At 45.2% G+C, this 14,823-nt stretch overlaps 1 protein-coding gene across 4 annotated transcripts in view; it reads left to right on the top strand.

The window, feature by feature from the left end:
• ttc3 (tetratricopeptide repeat domain 3) overlaps positions 1-14,823 on the top strand; it is a 31,304-nt gene that overhangs the window by 14,539 nt on the left and 1,942 nt on the right. For all 4 annotated transcript variants that reach the window (XM_024431915.2, XM_024431914.2, XM_024431917.2 and 1 more), the window contains 29 exons: positions 31-121; positions 455-607; positions 5,356-5,436; positions 5,570-5,679; positions 5,774-5,900; positions 6,019-6,141; positions 6,236-6,337; positions 6,428-6,520; positions 6,604-6,668; positions 6,849-6,985; positions 7,968-8,288; positions 8,476-8,751; positions 8,884-8,930; positions 9,047-9,106; positions 9,789-9,865; positions 9,958-10,113; positions 10,321-10,960; positions 11,051-11,122; positions 11,209-11,358; positions 11,605-11,744; positions 11,926-11,994; positions 12,146-12,242; positions 12,369-12,472; positions 12,588-12,672; positions 12,814-12,915; positions 13,620-13,882; positions 13,967-14,093; positions 14,354-14,494; positions 14,676-14,768. In XM_024431915.2, coding sequence (XP_024287683.1) covers positions 31-121; positions 455-607; positions 5,356-5,436; positions 5,570-5,679; positions 5,774-5,900; positions 6,019-6,141; positions 6,236-6,337; positions 6,428-6,520; positions 6,604-6,668; positions 6,849-6,985; positions 7,968-8,288; positions 8,476-8,751; positions 8,884-8,930; positions 9,047-9,106; positions 9,789-9,865; positions 9,958-10,113; positions 10,321-10,960; positions 11,051-11,122; positions 11,209-11,358; positions 11,605-11,744; positions 11,926-11,994; positions 12,146-12,242; positions 12,369-12,472; positions 12,588-12,672; positions 12,814-12,915; positions 13,620-13,882; positions 13,967-14,093; positions 14,354-14,494; positions 14,676-14,768 — 4,102 coding nt within the window. The remainder of the gene's footprint in view (positions 1-30; positions 122-454; positions 608-5,355; positions 5,437-5,569; positions 5,680-5,773; positions 5,901-6,018; positions 6,142-6,235; positions 6,338-6,427; positions 6,521-6,603; positions 6,669-6,848; positions 6,986-7,967; positions 8,289-8,475; positions 8,752-8,883; positions 8,931-9,046; positions 9,107-9,788; positions 9,866-9,957; positions 10,114-10,320; positions 10,961-11,050; positions 11,123-11,208; positions 11,359-11,604; positions 11,745-11,925; positions 11,995-12,145; positions 12,243-12,368; positions 12,473-12,587; positions 12,673-12,813; positions 12,916-13,619; positions 13,883-13,966; positions 14,094-14,353; positions 14,495-14,675; positions 14,769-14,823) is intronic.

Below are 14,823 nucleotides of genomic sequence, written 5' to 3'. Positions count from 1 at the left end.
AACACCTAAAAGTGATCTGTTTCTTTTCAGTGAAATGGCTGATAAAAATAGCAGCAAACTGGAGCCCTGCTCTTCAGAGAAAACGAAAGGGAAGAACAGAAACCAGCAGTCAAAGGAAAAGGTAGACCGTCATGTAACATGAGGTCATTGTCACAAGTCAAACAGGATTTCACAACGCTGGATGCTTTTCCTTCCTTGTATTTCTTGCCATAACTGTACATTACTAATGGCATGCAAATGTACTGTGGCCTCCGTACCTTCCTCCTGCGAGTTTAACCCACCACCTCCCTGGCTCTGAAACAGTTTGTATATTCATCCCATAATTGTTTTTACCACAGAACACGTCAGCTAGGATTGATGCATGATCTCCTGAAGTAGTTTTCACATGGAAAGTTTTTTTTCCTAAACCAACTTGTGTGATATTAGTGACTCACTGATACCCCTTCCCACTCAGGCGGTATCCGGCAGCTCCAGAGACCCTAGTGTGCGGGATGCACTGATGTCAGCTGTGCAGGATGCCCACATGGCCCTGGCCGACCAGCGATGCCGCAACGCAGAGCAGGCCTTCTCCCAGGCCCTCAGCATCCTGGTGACCAGCACACCAAAGGTACAGCACAGAACAGTGTTCCTCTCACAATCAGCCCTCAGTGACACTATCAGAGATGTGTTAGAGTTCGGCAACTTCAGCTCAAATTGTACTCCACTGAAATAACTTTCTATCAAATTCAATGTTTGTCAGTGGTAGTTTTAAACTGCCTTTATGTTACAGGAATTAAATTGCTCTGTTTTAATACCCAATTAAAATTAAACACTGTCAATTCATAAGGATTTGTAAGACCCTTCTATAATAATGGACAGAGCCCAGTCTTAAAGTAAATCAGCCGAGTTTATTCACGAGAGTACTGAACACGATACAGTTTACCACCGGTTATAAACTGAAAATGACGTCATTAGTTCCAGTACCAACCCGTCTCTTCTCCCACCCTGGTACAAAGGCAGTATCTCAAGCCTTCCCACATAGTCTCCCTACCAATTTAATTTATGGTCGAGCCAAGGTCTTGTGTAGATAAGCATTCTAGCCAGTCTGAAGATAGTTCATTCATTTCTACCAAGGAACACAGTCATTGTTCTAATTCTTGATTATATTTACACACATTATATTCAGTACTAGTATTAAGAAAGAAAATTCATACATATACAGTAACATAATAGTTTTCTGACTAGTACATATACAGTAACATAATAGTATTCTGACTAGTGTGTATGTATACATAATTAGTCATTGATAAAATTAACACCCTTATATTTTCACTGAATGTTTTAATAGGTTCCCAAAATGAGATTATCCTCCGGGCTGTGTTCAGTATGGAAAAACGTAGTATAACGTTCAGTTAATCGCAAACGGTAGTGGTCTGAGCGTTTAGTTGAAAAACGTGGAGGGGTTGTGCGTTCAAAATGCACTGCTGCCCTTTTAAAAAAAAATGTTAAGCAACAATCAGCAGTTGAAACTATAAGAGGTTCCCCTGTTTAGCTAAAAATCTGAGGGATGAGGCTGGAGAAATGTAACCACTCTCAAATTCATAGATAGCTATGGGTGCAAATAATGACCATCCAAGATAGCAACATTATAAATGCTTGCAAATAAAGAAACGTCCCCTTTTCAGGGCCCTGTCTTTCAAAAATAATTAGTAAAAATCCAAATAACTTCACAGATCTTCATTGTAAAGGGGTTTAAACACTTTTTCCCATGCTTGTTCAATGAACCATAAACAATTGATGAACATGCACCTGTGGAACGGTCGTTGAGACACTTACAGCTTACAGACGGTAGGCAATTAAGGTCAGTTATGAAAACTTAGGACAGTAAAGAGGCCTTTCTACTGACTCTGGAAAAACACCAAAAGAAAGCTGCCCAGGGTCCCTGCTCATCTGTGTGAACGTGCCTTAGGCATGCTGCACGAGGACTGCAGATGTGGCCAGGGCAATAAATTGCCATGTCTGTACTGTGAGACTCCTAAGACTGCGCTACAGGATGGGCAGCTGATCGTCCTCGCAGCGGCAGACTGTAACAGCGCCGGCACAGGATCGGAACATCACACCTGCAGGACCGGTACAAGATGGCAACAGCTGCCTGAGTTGCACCAGGAACGCACAATCCCTCCATCAGTGCTCAGGCTGTCCACAATAGGCTGAGAGAGGCTGGACTGAGGGCTTATAGGCCTGTTGTAAGGCAGGTCCTCACCAGACATAGGCAACAACGTTGGGCACAAACCCACCGTCCAGACAGGACTGGCAAAAAGTGCTCTTCACTGACGAGTCGTGGTTTTGGCTCACAAGGGGTGATGGTCGGATTCGCGTTTATTGTCGATGGAATGAGAGTTACACCGTGGCCTGTACTCTGGAGCCGGATTGAGGTGGAGGGTCCGTCATGGTCTGGGGTGGTGTCACAGCATCGGACTGAGTTTGTTATTGCAGGCAATCTCAATGCTGTGCGTTACAGGGAAGACATCCTCCCTCATGTGGTACCCTTCCTGCAGGCACATCCTGACATGACCCTCCACAGCATGACAATGCCACCAGCCATACTGCTCGTTCTGTGCTTGATATCCTGCAAGACGGGAATGTCAGTGTTCTGCAATGGCTGGCAACTTGCAGGTGCCTTGGTAGAAGAGAAGAGGTGGGGAACATCTTACAGCAAGAACTGGCAAAGTCCATGATGAGGAGATGCACTGCAGTACTTAATGCAGCTGGTGGCCACACCAGACACTGACTTGAAATTCACTCCAGAGACCACGTTTCCAGTGTTTAATGCCGGCGAGCTTAACATCACTCCAGCCGACACTTGGCATTGCACATGGTGATCTTAGGCTTGTGTGCGGCTGCTCGGCCTTGGAAACCCATGAATATTCCTGGCAAACCATTCTTGTGCTGATGCTTCCAGGGGCTGTTTGGAACTTTGTACTTTGTTTTAGCACCTCTTGCAGTGATTACAGCTTCGAAGTCTTGGGTGAGACGCTACAAGCTTGGCACACCTGTATTTGGCGAGGTTCTCTGCAGAGCCTCAAGTTGGCTGGGTAGTTTCGCTGCACAGCTATTTTCAGGTTTTTCCAGAGATTTTCGATTGGGTTAAAGTGTGGGCTTTGGCTGGGCCACTCAAGGACATTCAGAAACTTGTCCCGATGCCACTCCTGTGTTTTCTTGGCTGTATGCTTGGTGGTTGTCCTGTAGGAAGGTGAACCTTCGCCCCAGTGAGGTCCTGAGCGCTCTGGAGGATCTCTGTATTTTGCTCTGTTCATCTATCCCTCAATCCCAACTAGTCTCCCAGTCCTTGCCGCTGAAAAACATCCCCACAGAATGATGCTGCCACCACCACGCTTCACCGTAGGGATGGTGCCAGGTTTCCTCCAGATGTGATGCTTAGCATTCAGGCCAAAGAGTTCAATCTTGGCTTCATCAGACCATAGTCTTGTTTCTAATGGTCAGTCTTTCGGTACCTTTTGGCAAACTCCAAGCGGGCTGTCATGTGCCTTTTACTGAAGACTGGCTTCGGTCTGGCCACTCCACCATAAAAGTCTGATTTGGTGGAATGCTGCAGGGATGGTTGTCCTTCTGGAAGGTTCTTTCTCCAGAGGAACTCTGGTGCTCTGTCAGTTGCTTGATTTCTTGGTCACCTCCCTGACCAAGGTCCTTCCCCCTCGATTGCTCAGTTTGGCAGGGCGATCAGCTCTAGGAAGTGTCTTGGTGGTTCCAAATTTCTGCCATTTAAGAATTGTGGGCACGGTGTTCTTGGGGACCTTCAATGCTGCAGAAATGTTTTGGTACCCTTTCCCAATTCTGGGCCTTGACACAATCTTGTCTCGGAGCTCTACTGCCAATTCCTTTGACCTCATGGCTTGGTTTTTGCTTGACATGCACTGTCAACTGTGGTACTTAAATTTTATTTTTTTAATAGATACAGGTGGGTGTGCGCCTTTCCAAATGTTGAATTAACCACGGGTGGACTCAAGTTGTAGAAATGTCTCAGATCAATGTAAACAGGATGCACCTGTGCTCAATTGAGTCTCAGCAAAGGGTCTGAATACTTAAATGTAATATATTTAAGCTTTTTATTTTGACATATTTCTAAACCGGTTTTCGCTTTGTCATTATGGAGTAATATGTGTAGATTAAGATTTTAATCGTTTTTAGAATAAGGCTAATGTAACAAAGGGATACTTTCACGGGGTGTGCATTAGGAAGGGTGCAGCATAACTGGAAACTGGGGTGTATTTGTTAACTGATATTAAACGCAAATGTAGCAAGAGTTTCTATTGTCCATTTGCTTCTGTTCTAAGACACTTTTTCAATGTAACTGGCAGAATGAGTACATCGCTGGGCTTTTTTAGAGAACATTGCTAGACCTTGTTCAGATGTGGAGGTGAAGCCATGGTGCGCGTTCTCAAGTGCGAAGCAGATATTTATTTATTTCCTCTACAACCAAGTCTTGACACTTTAGGTGGCTAACCAACACATTTTAACTAGCTAGCATGTTTTCCGGATCAATTTCAAGTGCTGGTATTGAAGTGGACATGTCTAGGATCAACAGCTCAGTCGCGTAGTGGTAGGCCACACAAGCTCACAGAACGGGACTGCTGAGGCGTAAAAATCATCTGTCCTCGGTTGGAGTGGTATAAAGCTCGCCGCCATTGGACTTTGGCATGATGAATCACGCTTCACCATCTGGCAGTCTGATGGACAATTCTGGGTTTGGCGGATGCCATGAGAACCGTACCTGCACCAATGTGTGATGCCTACTAAAGTTTGGATTTAAAAAAATAATTCTTCCATGGTTCAGTCTAAGGCCCCTTAGTTTCAATGAGGGGAAGTGTTAACGCTACAGCACACAATGACATTCTAGACGATTCGGTGCTTGCAACAGTTTGGGGAATGCCCCTTACTGTTTCAGCATGACAATGCCCCTGTGCACAAAGTGAAGTCCATACAGAAAGTTAAGATTGGTGTGGAAGAACTTGACTGGCCTGCACAGAGCCCTGACCTCAACGCCATTGAAACACCTTTGGGATTAATTTGAGTTGTGAGCTAGGCCTAATCGGCCAGCATCAGTGCCTCGTCTCACTAATGCTCTTGTGGCTGAATGGAAGCAATTCCCTGCAGAAATGTTCCAACATCTAGTGGAAAACCTTCCCAGAAGAGTGGAGGCTGTTCTAGCAGCAAAGGGGGGGTACAACTCCAAACTAATTCCCATGATTTTGTAATGAGATGTTCGAGCAAGTGTCCACAATTCTGGTCATGTAGTGTAGCGGTGGTCTAAGTTAGCTAGCAGCTGATTAACTTGTTTTTTTTTTTTCTCCCCAGGAACTTGGCCTCTGTACTCTTGACCAAGTTGTACTGATTTATGGCCATGCCTCAGCTCTGATAGAGATTGGTCAACCAGAGGTAAGAAACATTCTGTGTGATAGCTAGCTACAAAGGGAGGCTAATGTTACTGCTTTTGAAGGTTTTTTGATATGGTCTGCAAATCAAATTTGCACTCATCAGGCTTTGTACTAATGTATTTTTTCCTATTTAGGAACTTGCTGAAGCTCATAAAGACCTTGAAAAGATCAAACATTTTGAAGAGCGGAAGTTTCAGTGCCTGGTTTTTTATGGCATTGGAAAGGCATATCAGAAGGAGAACCGGTAGATACAAATGGAATAATACTTATAGATCACGCTGAAATTAGCTGCACATCACTGGTTAAACTGAAATGTTTTTTTTCCTCCACCCCTGTAGATTTCCACTTGCTCTGGAACAGTTTTCTGATTCTATGCAAATGGTTAAGAAAAAGATAACGCCTGGTAAACTGACCTGGCCCACTACTAAAGTTATTGTTGAGGAAAGTAAGCTGGACTATTTCAAGGTATGTTTTCATTGATCTCACTTGGGTTTGGGTCAACTCAACTGTTGAAATGAGGCAGGAGAAGTCATTGCTTAGTGTCATTTAGATTTTGTTCTGTTTTATTTTAACCCCAAACCAGGAGCTGCTAGAAGAATCCATAGAGATGTGCAAATTTCCACCTAAACCAGATGCCATTTGTCGGCATCAGAATTGCCACGGACATTCCAAAATAGAAATCTACTTCACAGATCCAGATTTCAAGGTTAAAGGCAAATGTGTTCAACCTAAATTGCCTCCATGAAAGTCAGACCTCTAACATGTTCACTAAGCACTCAAACTGCTGTCTTTACTCATAGGGTTTCATTCGGATGGTTTGCTGTCAAAGCTGCAAAGTGGAGTACCATATCAACTGTTGGAAGAAGTTAAAAGCAACCGCATTCTCTGATAAGAATGAAAAGGTAACATCTATTTACAACGGTCAAGTGCATACCAATTTTATTTTACGTTACTCTTGCCTCTGGTATACTCATGTCTGTTTTTACCCACAGGATTTCCTGCAGGGAATGTGCTTTACTCCAGACTGTGGGGGTAGAATCTGTCATATTAAAATCTATGGTTCAACAGGGCTTGTCAAATGTGAGGTAAGGAATTTTTCTAAAGTTGTCACGTTATTAAGTCATTGCAAATTTGGAGAACACGCTAATGAATGTTATTCTGTCTTTAGTTTGAAGCATCTATTGACAAACCTATGGGTAAAGCAACATTGAGAGTAAATCAGAAATGTACAAGGTGAGATTAAATAATTTTGTGTTCAAGTTTCTCTTAATGTCCATACCCAACTAATTTTATCAGACTGCCTACTGAACAGACAACACAATTTGTATGTCAAGCGTATCTTTAACCAAGGCAGTACTATTACACAATCGCAATGGTTTCTATCTTTTCAATGTTTTTCATTTTGCTTGCCAGTCTCAAGAAGTTAAAATCCAGAGAGGATCGTAAACTCAGGCGGAAGCAACATAGGCAAGATGCTTCTCTGTCTACGCAAGCCAAGAATGATCAAATACCTTTGGAGAACGGGGAAACCATTGTCATAGAACAGAAGGGTACACACATCTTACATGTATTATATTCCTACGGATGTACATTCAACATGTTCCTTTCTAAAGGAACCTGTTTCAATGACATCACCCTTAAAGGATGTAAAGTTGTGACTACACTGAACAAAAATATAAACACAACATGTAAAGTCTTTCTCATGTTTCATGAGCTGACGTAAAAGATCCCAGAAATGTTCCATACGCCCAAAATATTATTTCTCAATGTTGTGCACAAATGTCTACATCCCTGTTGAACACTTTTGCTAAAATAATCTATTCACGTGACAGGTGTGGCATATCAAGAAGCTGATTGAACAGCACGATCATTACACAGGTACACCTTGTGCTGGGGACAATAAAAGGCCACTCTAAAATGTGGAGGTTTGTCACACACCACAATGCCACAGTTGCCTCAAGTTGAAGGAGTGTGCAATTGGCATGCTGACTGCCAGAATGTCCACCTGTGCTGTGCCAGAGAATTTGCTGTTCATTTCTCTACCATAAGCCACCTCCAACATCCATTTTGGAGAATTTGGCAGTATGTCCAACTGGCCTCAACCACAAACCACATGTGGATGTCCTGAGCTGGCGTGGTTACATGTGGCTTCTTCCCCTGTGAGATTGTGTGAGACCGGCCACCTGGACAGCTGATGAAACAGTATTTCTGTTTGTAATAAAGCCCTTTCTGTACGCAAAAAAATAATTCTGATTGGCTGGGCCTTGCTCCCAAGTAGGTGGGACGATGCCCTCCCAGACCAACCCATGGCTGCGGCCCTACCCAGTCATGTGAAATCTATAGATTAGGGCCTAAGGAATTTAAATTGACTGATTTTCCTTTATTAACTCGTCAGTAGTTAATATTTTTGTTCGGTGTAAATGCATGATGCAATCCACATCACTGTTACTTTCCAAATGTTGTTTTGACCACACCAAAGTTTCTCTTAGTCACATTATCCTCAGTTTCTAACTGTTGAACACCCTTCTCCAGCTTCATCCCCCGCCTGGCTAGCTTACGGGGACCGTGTTCTGCTTCAGATCAGTGAGCGTATAGATCTATTCAGGGCTGAGAGCCACAACATCTCTGTCCTGATGGAGAACCTTAAGCCATGGATGGACCTGGATCAGATCAAGGGGAACAAGCTGGGCACTTCTTACACTGAGAGGCAGGTGGAGACCCTGGGGGATGTTGTAGAGCTCCTCCTGGAAAAGAAGAACCGGGTGTGGGCCCGTGTCTTTATCCATGGCCTAAGCAGCTGCCTGGTCACCAGCCCCAAGCTGCACGACTGGGCCCACCAACTGAACAGCGCAGGTCAGCACACATTTGCATTTTCAACATGTGTTGAAGGTCAATGCTGACCTCCCCAGCTGTATACCTTTGTACCCTCTCACCACTAGATTACTGGTTCTCTTCAGGTACTCAGCCACAACACAATTGGGCATGACTATGCTTTATGGGCCAGCTTGGCTAATTTTCTGTCTTCCCCTGATCTCCCCAGGTCTGAATTCAGCAGCACTGTTCATTGACCGCTATGCAGACCATCTGGAGCAGCTCAACCTCGCTCCTTTGCTAAATTTTGCCCCCCTGCAGGACATGCTCATAGAGAAGTTTGGGACCATGCCTGAGTTTTTTAGCCGCCTAGGCCTGACTCTAACGGAGTACCTGAAGCAGGCCCCTTCCCAGGAAATGAGGCTGTTTATCTGGACTCTGGAGGAGCACAGAGACCAGTACACCACCTGCCACACTGTGCTGGATGATTATTTTGAATTAATGGGTAAGCGTTTGGACCCGCACACCTTCCTTACCAGGGGAAAGGTCCACTTGAAGCAAACATTTCAGTAAGTTTTGCTGCTCTTCTTGTTCCTGTTTCCAGCCGTGTTAACTTAACTGTTTCCACCTCTTTCAGACGGGCATTGTTTAGTGATTAAAAAGACAGGGATTGAAAATGAAATTGTAAGTATTGATGGTTGGATGCCACATTTGTATAATTTCCTTTTTAAAGCCAACTGTCTTAATGTTGCATTTGACGTAAGGCATAATATACTAATAATCAACACCCTCAATTTCAGAATTCTCCTATTAAGACTAAGAACAGAAACCGCAAAAAAAAGCAGAAGGAGCCAAAGGGGGTGAGCATTAGGACTTAGGCTATTACACTATGCAACTTCCACGCTATTTTAGTTGCTTCGAAAAACACACCCCTGCAACTTGGCTGCATCTAATTTTTGCAACTAGTTGCGTGCAACAGCCAATCAAAACAAACTTGTCACATGAACCATTCGAAGGTTTGGATTACTGACCCAGTTACGTTAACACAGCTTTCAGTGCTGTGCAGCAAAAACGAATCAGGGTTGACAGAACAGGAGATGTATACAAATTATTGTACATGGTTTAGCAGTCTAATTTTGACGAACCCCAACTTCTCCCTAAACAGATTGTCCACCATGAACTTTGCTTGCTAGCTTAGTTAGCTGTTGGTTGTACAGGCTGTTTTTCTTCTATATCCTTGCTGTTAGAATAATCAAACAGTTGGATAAACAACTAATTTGTGAAAACATGATATAATGCAGCAGATCGCATGGGTTGAGTTTAGAGTTCTTAAACAAGCAGCTTCAATTTGATTGGCTGTTGGATGCAATTTTAATTGCTTTGGAGTTGCTTCATGTAATAGCAAAGTTGTTTTGAAATGCAATTTTAGTTGCAGTTGCAAGTGACGTGAAAGTTGCTTTGTGTAACTCTAGCCTTTAACTTAGAGAAGTAGGCTATTGTGTGTTTTCTGGACATCCAATCTAATTTTATTTTGTTACTTAGTCCGTTATTGTCCTGTCGGGAATGAGAGGTGGTACCTCAAGAGAGGAGGACGACGAGGATTTTTTACATGACTCTTTGTAAGTTACCTATTTTGTAGAACACTGTCTTCATTAAGTCTGCCCATTGAACACCCCCACATTGTTCTCACCAGCTCATAATTTCTCTGCAGAATGTTCCTTGACTCCACTGACCCATTCAGCATTCCCAATCATCTTCGAAATCAGGTTGCAGAGTTTGAGGGACAGTACAACATTGGCAGTCGCAGTAGCCACTACAATAGAATATTGGACAACAACCCTGACCCAACTAAGGAGAGTTTGTACGAGTAAGTGCCTCAGGTATTTCTCCTTTGGGTATTGGACAGCAGGGTCTTAGTCTGCAGAAAATGTGTGTTATAACTTGTATCAATGACTCATGAGGATGCACAAGTCCAAGCAATGACCTGAAGTATTGGTTGTGTATTCAGATGTCATGCTGATCCTTGTGTATGGACTCTGGCTCCTCTAACCTGTAAGTCTGCCTTTCCTCCCAGCTACTTTGCCCAGATCCTGGAAGAGTACGGTCCCTTAGGGGCCCAGGACCCCTTGCTGGTCGGTGAGCTGGACAACTTCCCTCCTGATGCCCAGCAGAAGATCCAGGAGGCAGGTGGCCTTGAACACTTCCTCCTTGAGTCGCTGCGCTTCGTCATGACCGACAACCTCCTGGGCCTCATGAAGCACGCTGTGTCACTGCAGGATACCAACACTCACAGAATGGACAATCTAGACTTCATAGGGGATATCACCAATGGACTCTCTCTAAACCCTTCTGCTATGGAGTTCCTCCCAAACTCTCATGACTCTGGACCTAGGGATTATGATGAAGAGCCTTTTGCCATTAATGTGCGGCCTAACCCGGTTGAATTCACTGGCTATCTTGAGGTGATCGCCAATCTCCCCAGCCCATATGTTTTACCTGTTTTTGGTGCTCCACCAGCCCCGCCTGCCAACGAAATAGCACATGCCATTGGAACTCTGAGAGTGGAGGACATGTCATATAATAACCATGATCCACGTAACCTTGAGGCGTTTGACCTTTATATTAGCGGTGTGGATGAACAGGGATTGTGTGAGACTGTTTATGCTCCTGTTCTCTTTGCCAAGGCACCTGGAAAGACTGCAGTGGAAGTACAGGTGGGGGATTGTCCTCACTCCATTTGAAAGTTTCTAAGATCACCGATCACAAGGCCAAATGTAATGTCTCGTTTTTTTCCCTTTCTATAGGTAGTAACTTGTGACACGTTTAGTGAAGTGGCTGTTAACACGGAGCCTTATGAGCCTTTTGAAGGGAATAATGTGAGTTTTGAATAACTAATAAGCCTTTGTATTTAATACATTGTGCTCTATCATTGACCTCTATCATTCCTGTTTCCATGCTCTAGGGAGACATGAACAAGAAAGAGAAGAGTAATGCAGAGTTTGAGCAGCAGATCCAGCAAATGAAGCAGGATTACGGCGCTGTGAAGCAAAGACGCCAAACGGCGATATCTGCCCTAGAAGGAGAGCAAGAGGAAATCAACCTTTCAATACAGGTAGAAAGGCGTACTCCCATACTGGTGTGGAAGGCTCAGGGTGAAGTTTCCCTAGGTAGAGCTCTATGATCAGCTTCCCTAACCTTAATCATTAGTGGAGTAATACAAAACTGACCCAAGATCATTGTCTATGGGCAACACTTCACCCTACTTCTGTCTGGAAGAGCAGTTGAAACTACTGTTTTAGTGTGGGCGGAAGAGGTCCATGATGATTTGCCCAGTGACTGATGGTGTTTTGTGTTCCAGATCATCCATAAAGAGCTGGGCCTGTTCCAGCAGAAGCTAGAGGAGGAGGTGAAGAAGGACCAACAGGAGAAGAAAGAGAATCAGGAAACACTGAAGGCCTTAAAGATTGAGATAAAGGAGCTGGCGGAGTCACAGGAGAGGTATGGCCAACGCTGTCTAGCCCTGCCCTGTGTATATCCAAATGGGCACCATGAGTGAACGTCAAAGGGACCTTCAACATGATCTTCATTGGAGTCATTGATAAATGCACATTTGGTTGTCTATATAGGTGAGAGTGACGAATGAACTTTGATTCTAACTTTTTGTTTTCATTTTCCACAGCATTTCTAAGAACATCCACAAGAAGAACAAGGAGTATGAGACCCAGCTGAATAACTTCCTGGAGCTGAGGCATGTTGACATGTTTCTAAACACACAGCAGCACAACACCTGCAGTGTTTTCACATGCGTCCTAATGAGTGGCATTTAGGTTAACATGCCACTAACTCTTCTGAGCATTGTGCTGCTGCTGTGCTAAATGTGCAGTGATTCTTTCCCATAGTAACCAGTCAGCTGCTGAGAAGATGAGCCTGGAGGATGAGATCAAGCGGTGCAGAGACCTGTGTGCCAAGGCAACTAGGAGGTCTCAGGGAGCAGAGGTATGTGGGTTGAATGTGTATGTTGAGATGCCTGCATGTTCCTCAGAATTCTGTTAGTGTGGGTAGTGAGTGTTTCTCATACCATTGGTAGCTCTAATGTTCTTTCCCAACTGACATGTTCCCTAGCTGTCTATATTGGAGAACCAGCGTAGCCGTGGCCTGCGCTGCCTCTACAGGTCTCTGTCTGATGCCAGGGCCGTCCTCGCCAAACTCAAGGAAGTCTCACCCAGGTAGGTGTTGGTTACACTAAACACAGGACAGACCGAGGGCCCGTAGAGTCACTTGCATGCTGTCACCAGAACCAGTTTAGCAGTTTCAATCTCTTCTCTCCTTCATCCTCCTCAGATTACCTTCCCAAATTCTCCAGTCAGCCACAGAGGCTTGGATAGCATGTGCTCAAGAAGCAGAGGAGAAAATCCGCTCAACTGAGGTACAAAAGAACAATGCTAACAAACACAGATTCAACTGTTGGGATGCCATTTCCAATGTGACCATTACAGAAGACATTGGACATAAGGTGCACAGGCTTTTGAGGGCTGGTCTATTTGTTTGACAGCTTTGTTCTCCACAGGCACAGTACCAGGATCAGATGGAACAGGTGAAGAGGGGGACCAGGCTGTGCACTCTACCCCCAGTTGCAGTCCCCAGTGCCCCCTGGCCCCCACCTGTACCGGTAAGATGCAGCACAACCAGACTTTAAGTTAAGCAAAGGTTTACTTTTCTGATGTCTTTATTTTGTTGTCCATTCTGACAAACAGCATGTTAGCTCAGCAGCCTTTGTCGGGTTTAAAAACAATAAAATTGTAAGGGTGCTATTGTGACCATAAACACCTAGTAACATGCTTTGAAACTGCATTGGCTATTCTCAGCCTATACCTTGAAGCTGTTTGTCAGATGAGTGAGGCCTGTGGTGCCCTGCTTCTCCCAGATATACTCTGTCCCAGAGGAAGACCTGTCCCTGGTACCCCTCTGCCTCCCCTCTGTCCCATCCATCCGCCCCCAGGCCTGAGCTTTCCCCTAGTGGTGCCAGGCTTGAGATGCAGTGCAGGCTTCACACGGCAGGCAGGTCCTGGGGCTCCACTTCCCCATTAGAGGGTCCCTGGGGCCAGAGCAGGCAGCTAGCTAGAGGCAGAGCAGCTCTCAGGGAAGAGATGTCTCTTATGTGGGGTAGCCCACAATCTAGTCAATGTTGCTTGAAAAAGACCCTGAGTTAGGAACAGAACTCACTTTCTACATGTACACACAGCTCTACCATCTCACCAGGCTTTACCTCTGCCCCATGTCAGTTTGTCAAGGTGTTTTGGAACATTTCCGTTGTAATCTCCTGTCAAGTGGTCTTACTAACCGGCTCCCACTCTGATGCTGTTCCCACCCCAGGCTCACCAGCAGCTCCCTTGCCCTCCAGTGCACATGAGAGCCCCCCTCTACGGTCACCCGGGGTTGCCTAGAGCCCCTCCTGCCCCAGCCATGGATCAGAGTGTTGCACTGCCCTCCGGTATGGCTCGAGTTCCAGCTAGTGCTACCACTAACCGTCCTATCACAAGGCCGAACCAGGCTTCCAGGCCACCGGCCCCACAGCCCACCAATGTGTACGATAGAATCGTAGATCGGCTCAGCGTCATGTTCCCTCACTATAGCAGGTAACGTAACAGAAACGTGTGCACACAAATGGCAATTATGGGTGTACGAGCGCTCTAGTATTCAATACTGATTTGTCATTTCAGGCCTGTGCTGTCCAAGTTCATTGGGGAGATGCGCACGGCCAACAGAGGCTGCTTGAACTCCCTGTCCTACCAGGAGGTCATCAACAGAGTGGCCCAGCTCATCCTGGACCACCAGGACTCCACCAGAGTAAGAGCCCCAAAGTAACCTGCACCAAGGACTAGGACCATACTACACCTGTTGGCAAATGTCTTCATACTTGCGCTAGTTCTGTATCCCCTCTATCAGAGATGATCTTTATCACTATGTTTAGCGAGATTTTGAACTAAAGGGATCTCAAAGTATATTGAATGGAAGCATCAATTGAAAACGTATCGTGTCCTTATTCACGGTTAAAATATGCCCACAACTGTTGGCTTCCATGTGAACTAACGTGTTTGTGTGTCCAGGAGCAGCTGAGCAGTGCTGCTACGGGTGACACTGCTGGGCCCCCTTCGCGCTCTGACTCTCCAGCCTCTGTCCACTCTACTGGACCCCCTGCCCATGTCTGGAAGAGTGTGGGTGCCCAAGGACACTCCAAGTCAAAGGCGGTGAGTTCAGCTTGCACTTCACACTGAGTCGCGCACAGTAATGACAGCAGGGCTCGACTCTCCTGGTCAGACATTAACATGGATGTACAGATGCCGAAGCCTAAATAGTGCGTAGATTGTAGGGTTTGCTGTTGTGTACTACAAGGACTTTTTGATTCTGATGTATGTGTGTCTTGTACAGTTGAACATGGAGGATCCCTGTATCATCTGCCATGAGGACATGTCCCAGGAGGACCTGTGTGTGCTGGAGTGCAGACACAGCTTCCACAGAGATGTAAGGCCACTTCATCACACCCTTAAGTAGTCTGCAACTGAGTTTGCCCAGTGCT

This window comes from Oncorhynchus tshawytscha, linkage group LG09, assembly GCF_018296145.1.
Source record: "Oncorhynchus tshawytscha isolate Ot180627B linkage group LG09, Otsh_v2.0, whole genome shotgun sequence".
NCBI classification, from domain to species: domain Eukaryota; kingdom Metazoa; phylum Chordata; class Actinopteri; order Salmoniformes; family Salmonidae; genus Oncorhynchus; species Oncorhynchus tshawytscha.
This window is presented reverse-complemented; position numbering and strand designations above follow the sequence as displayed.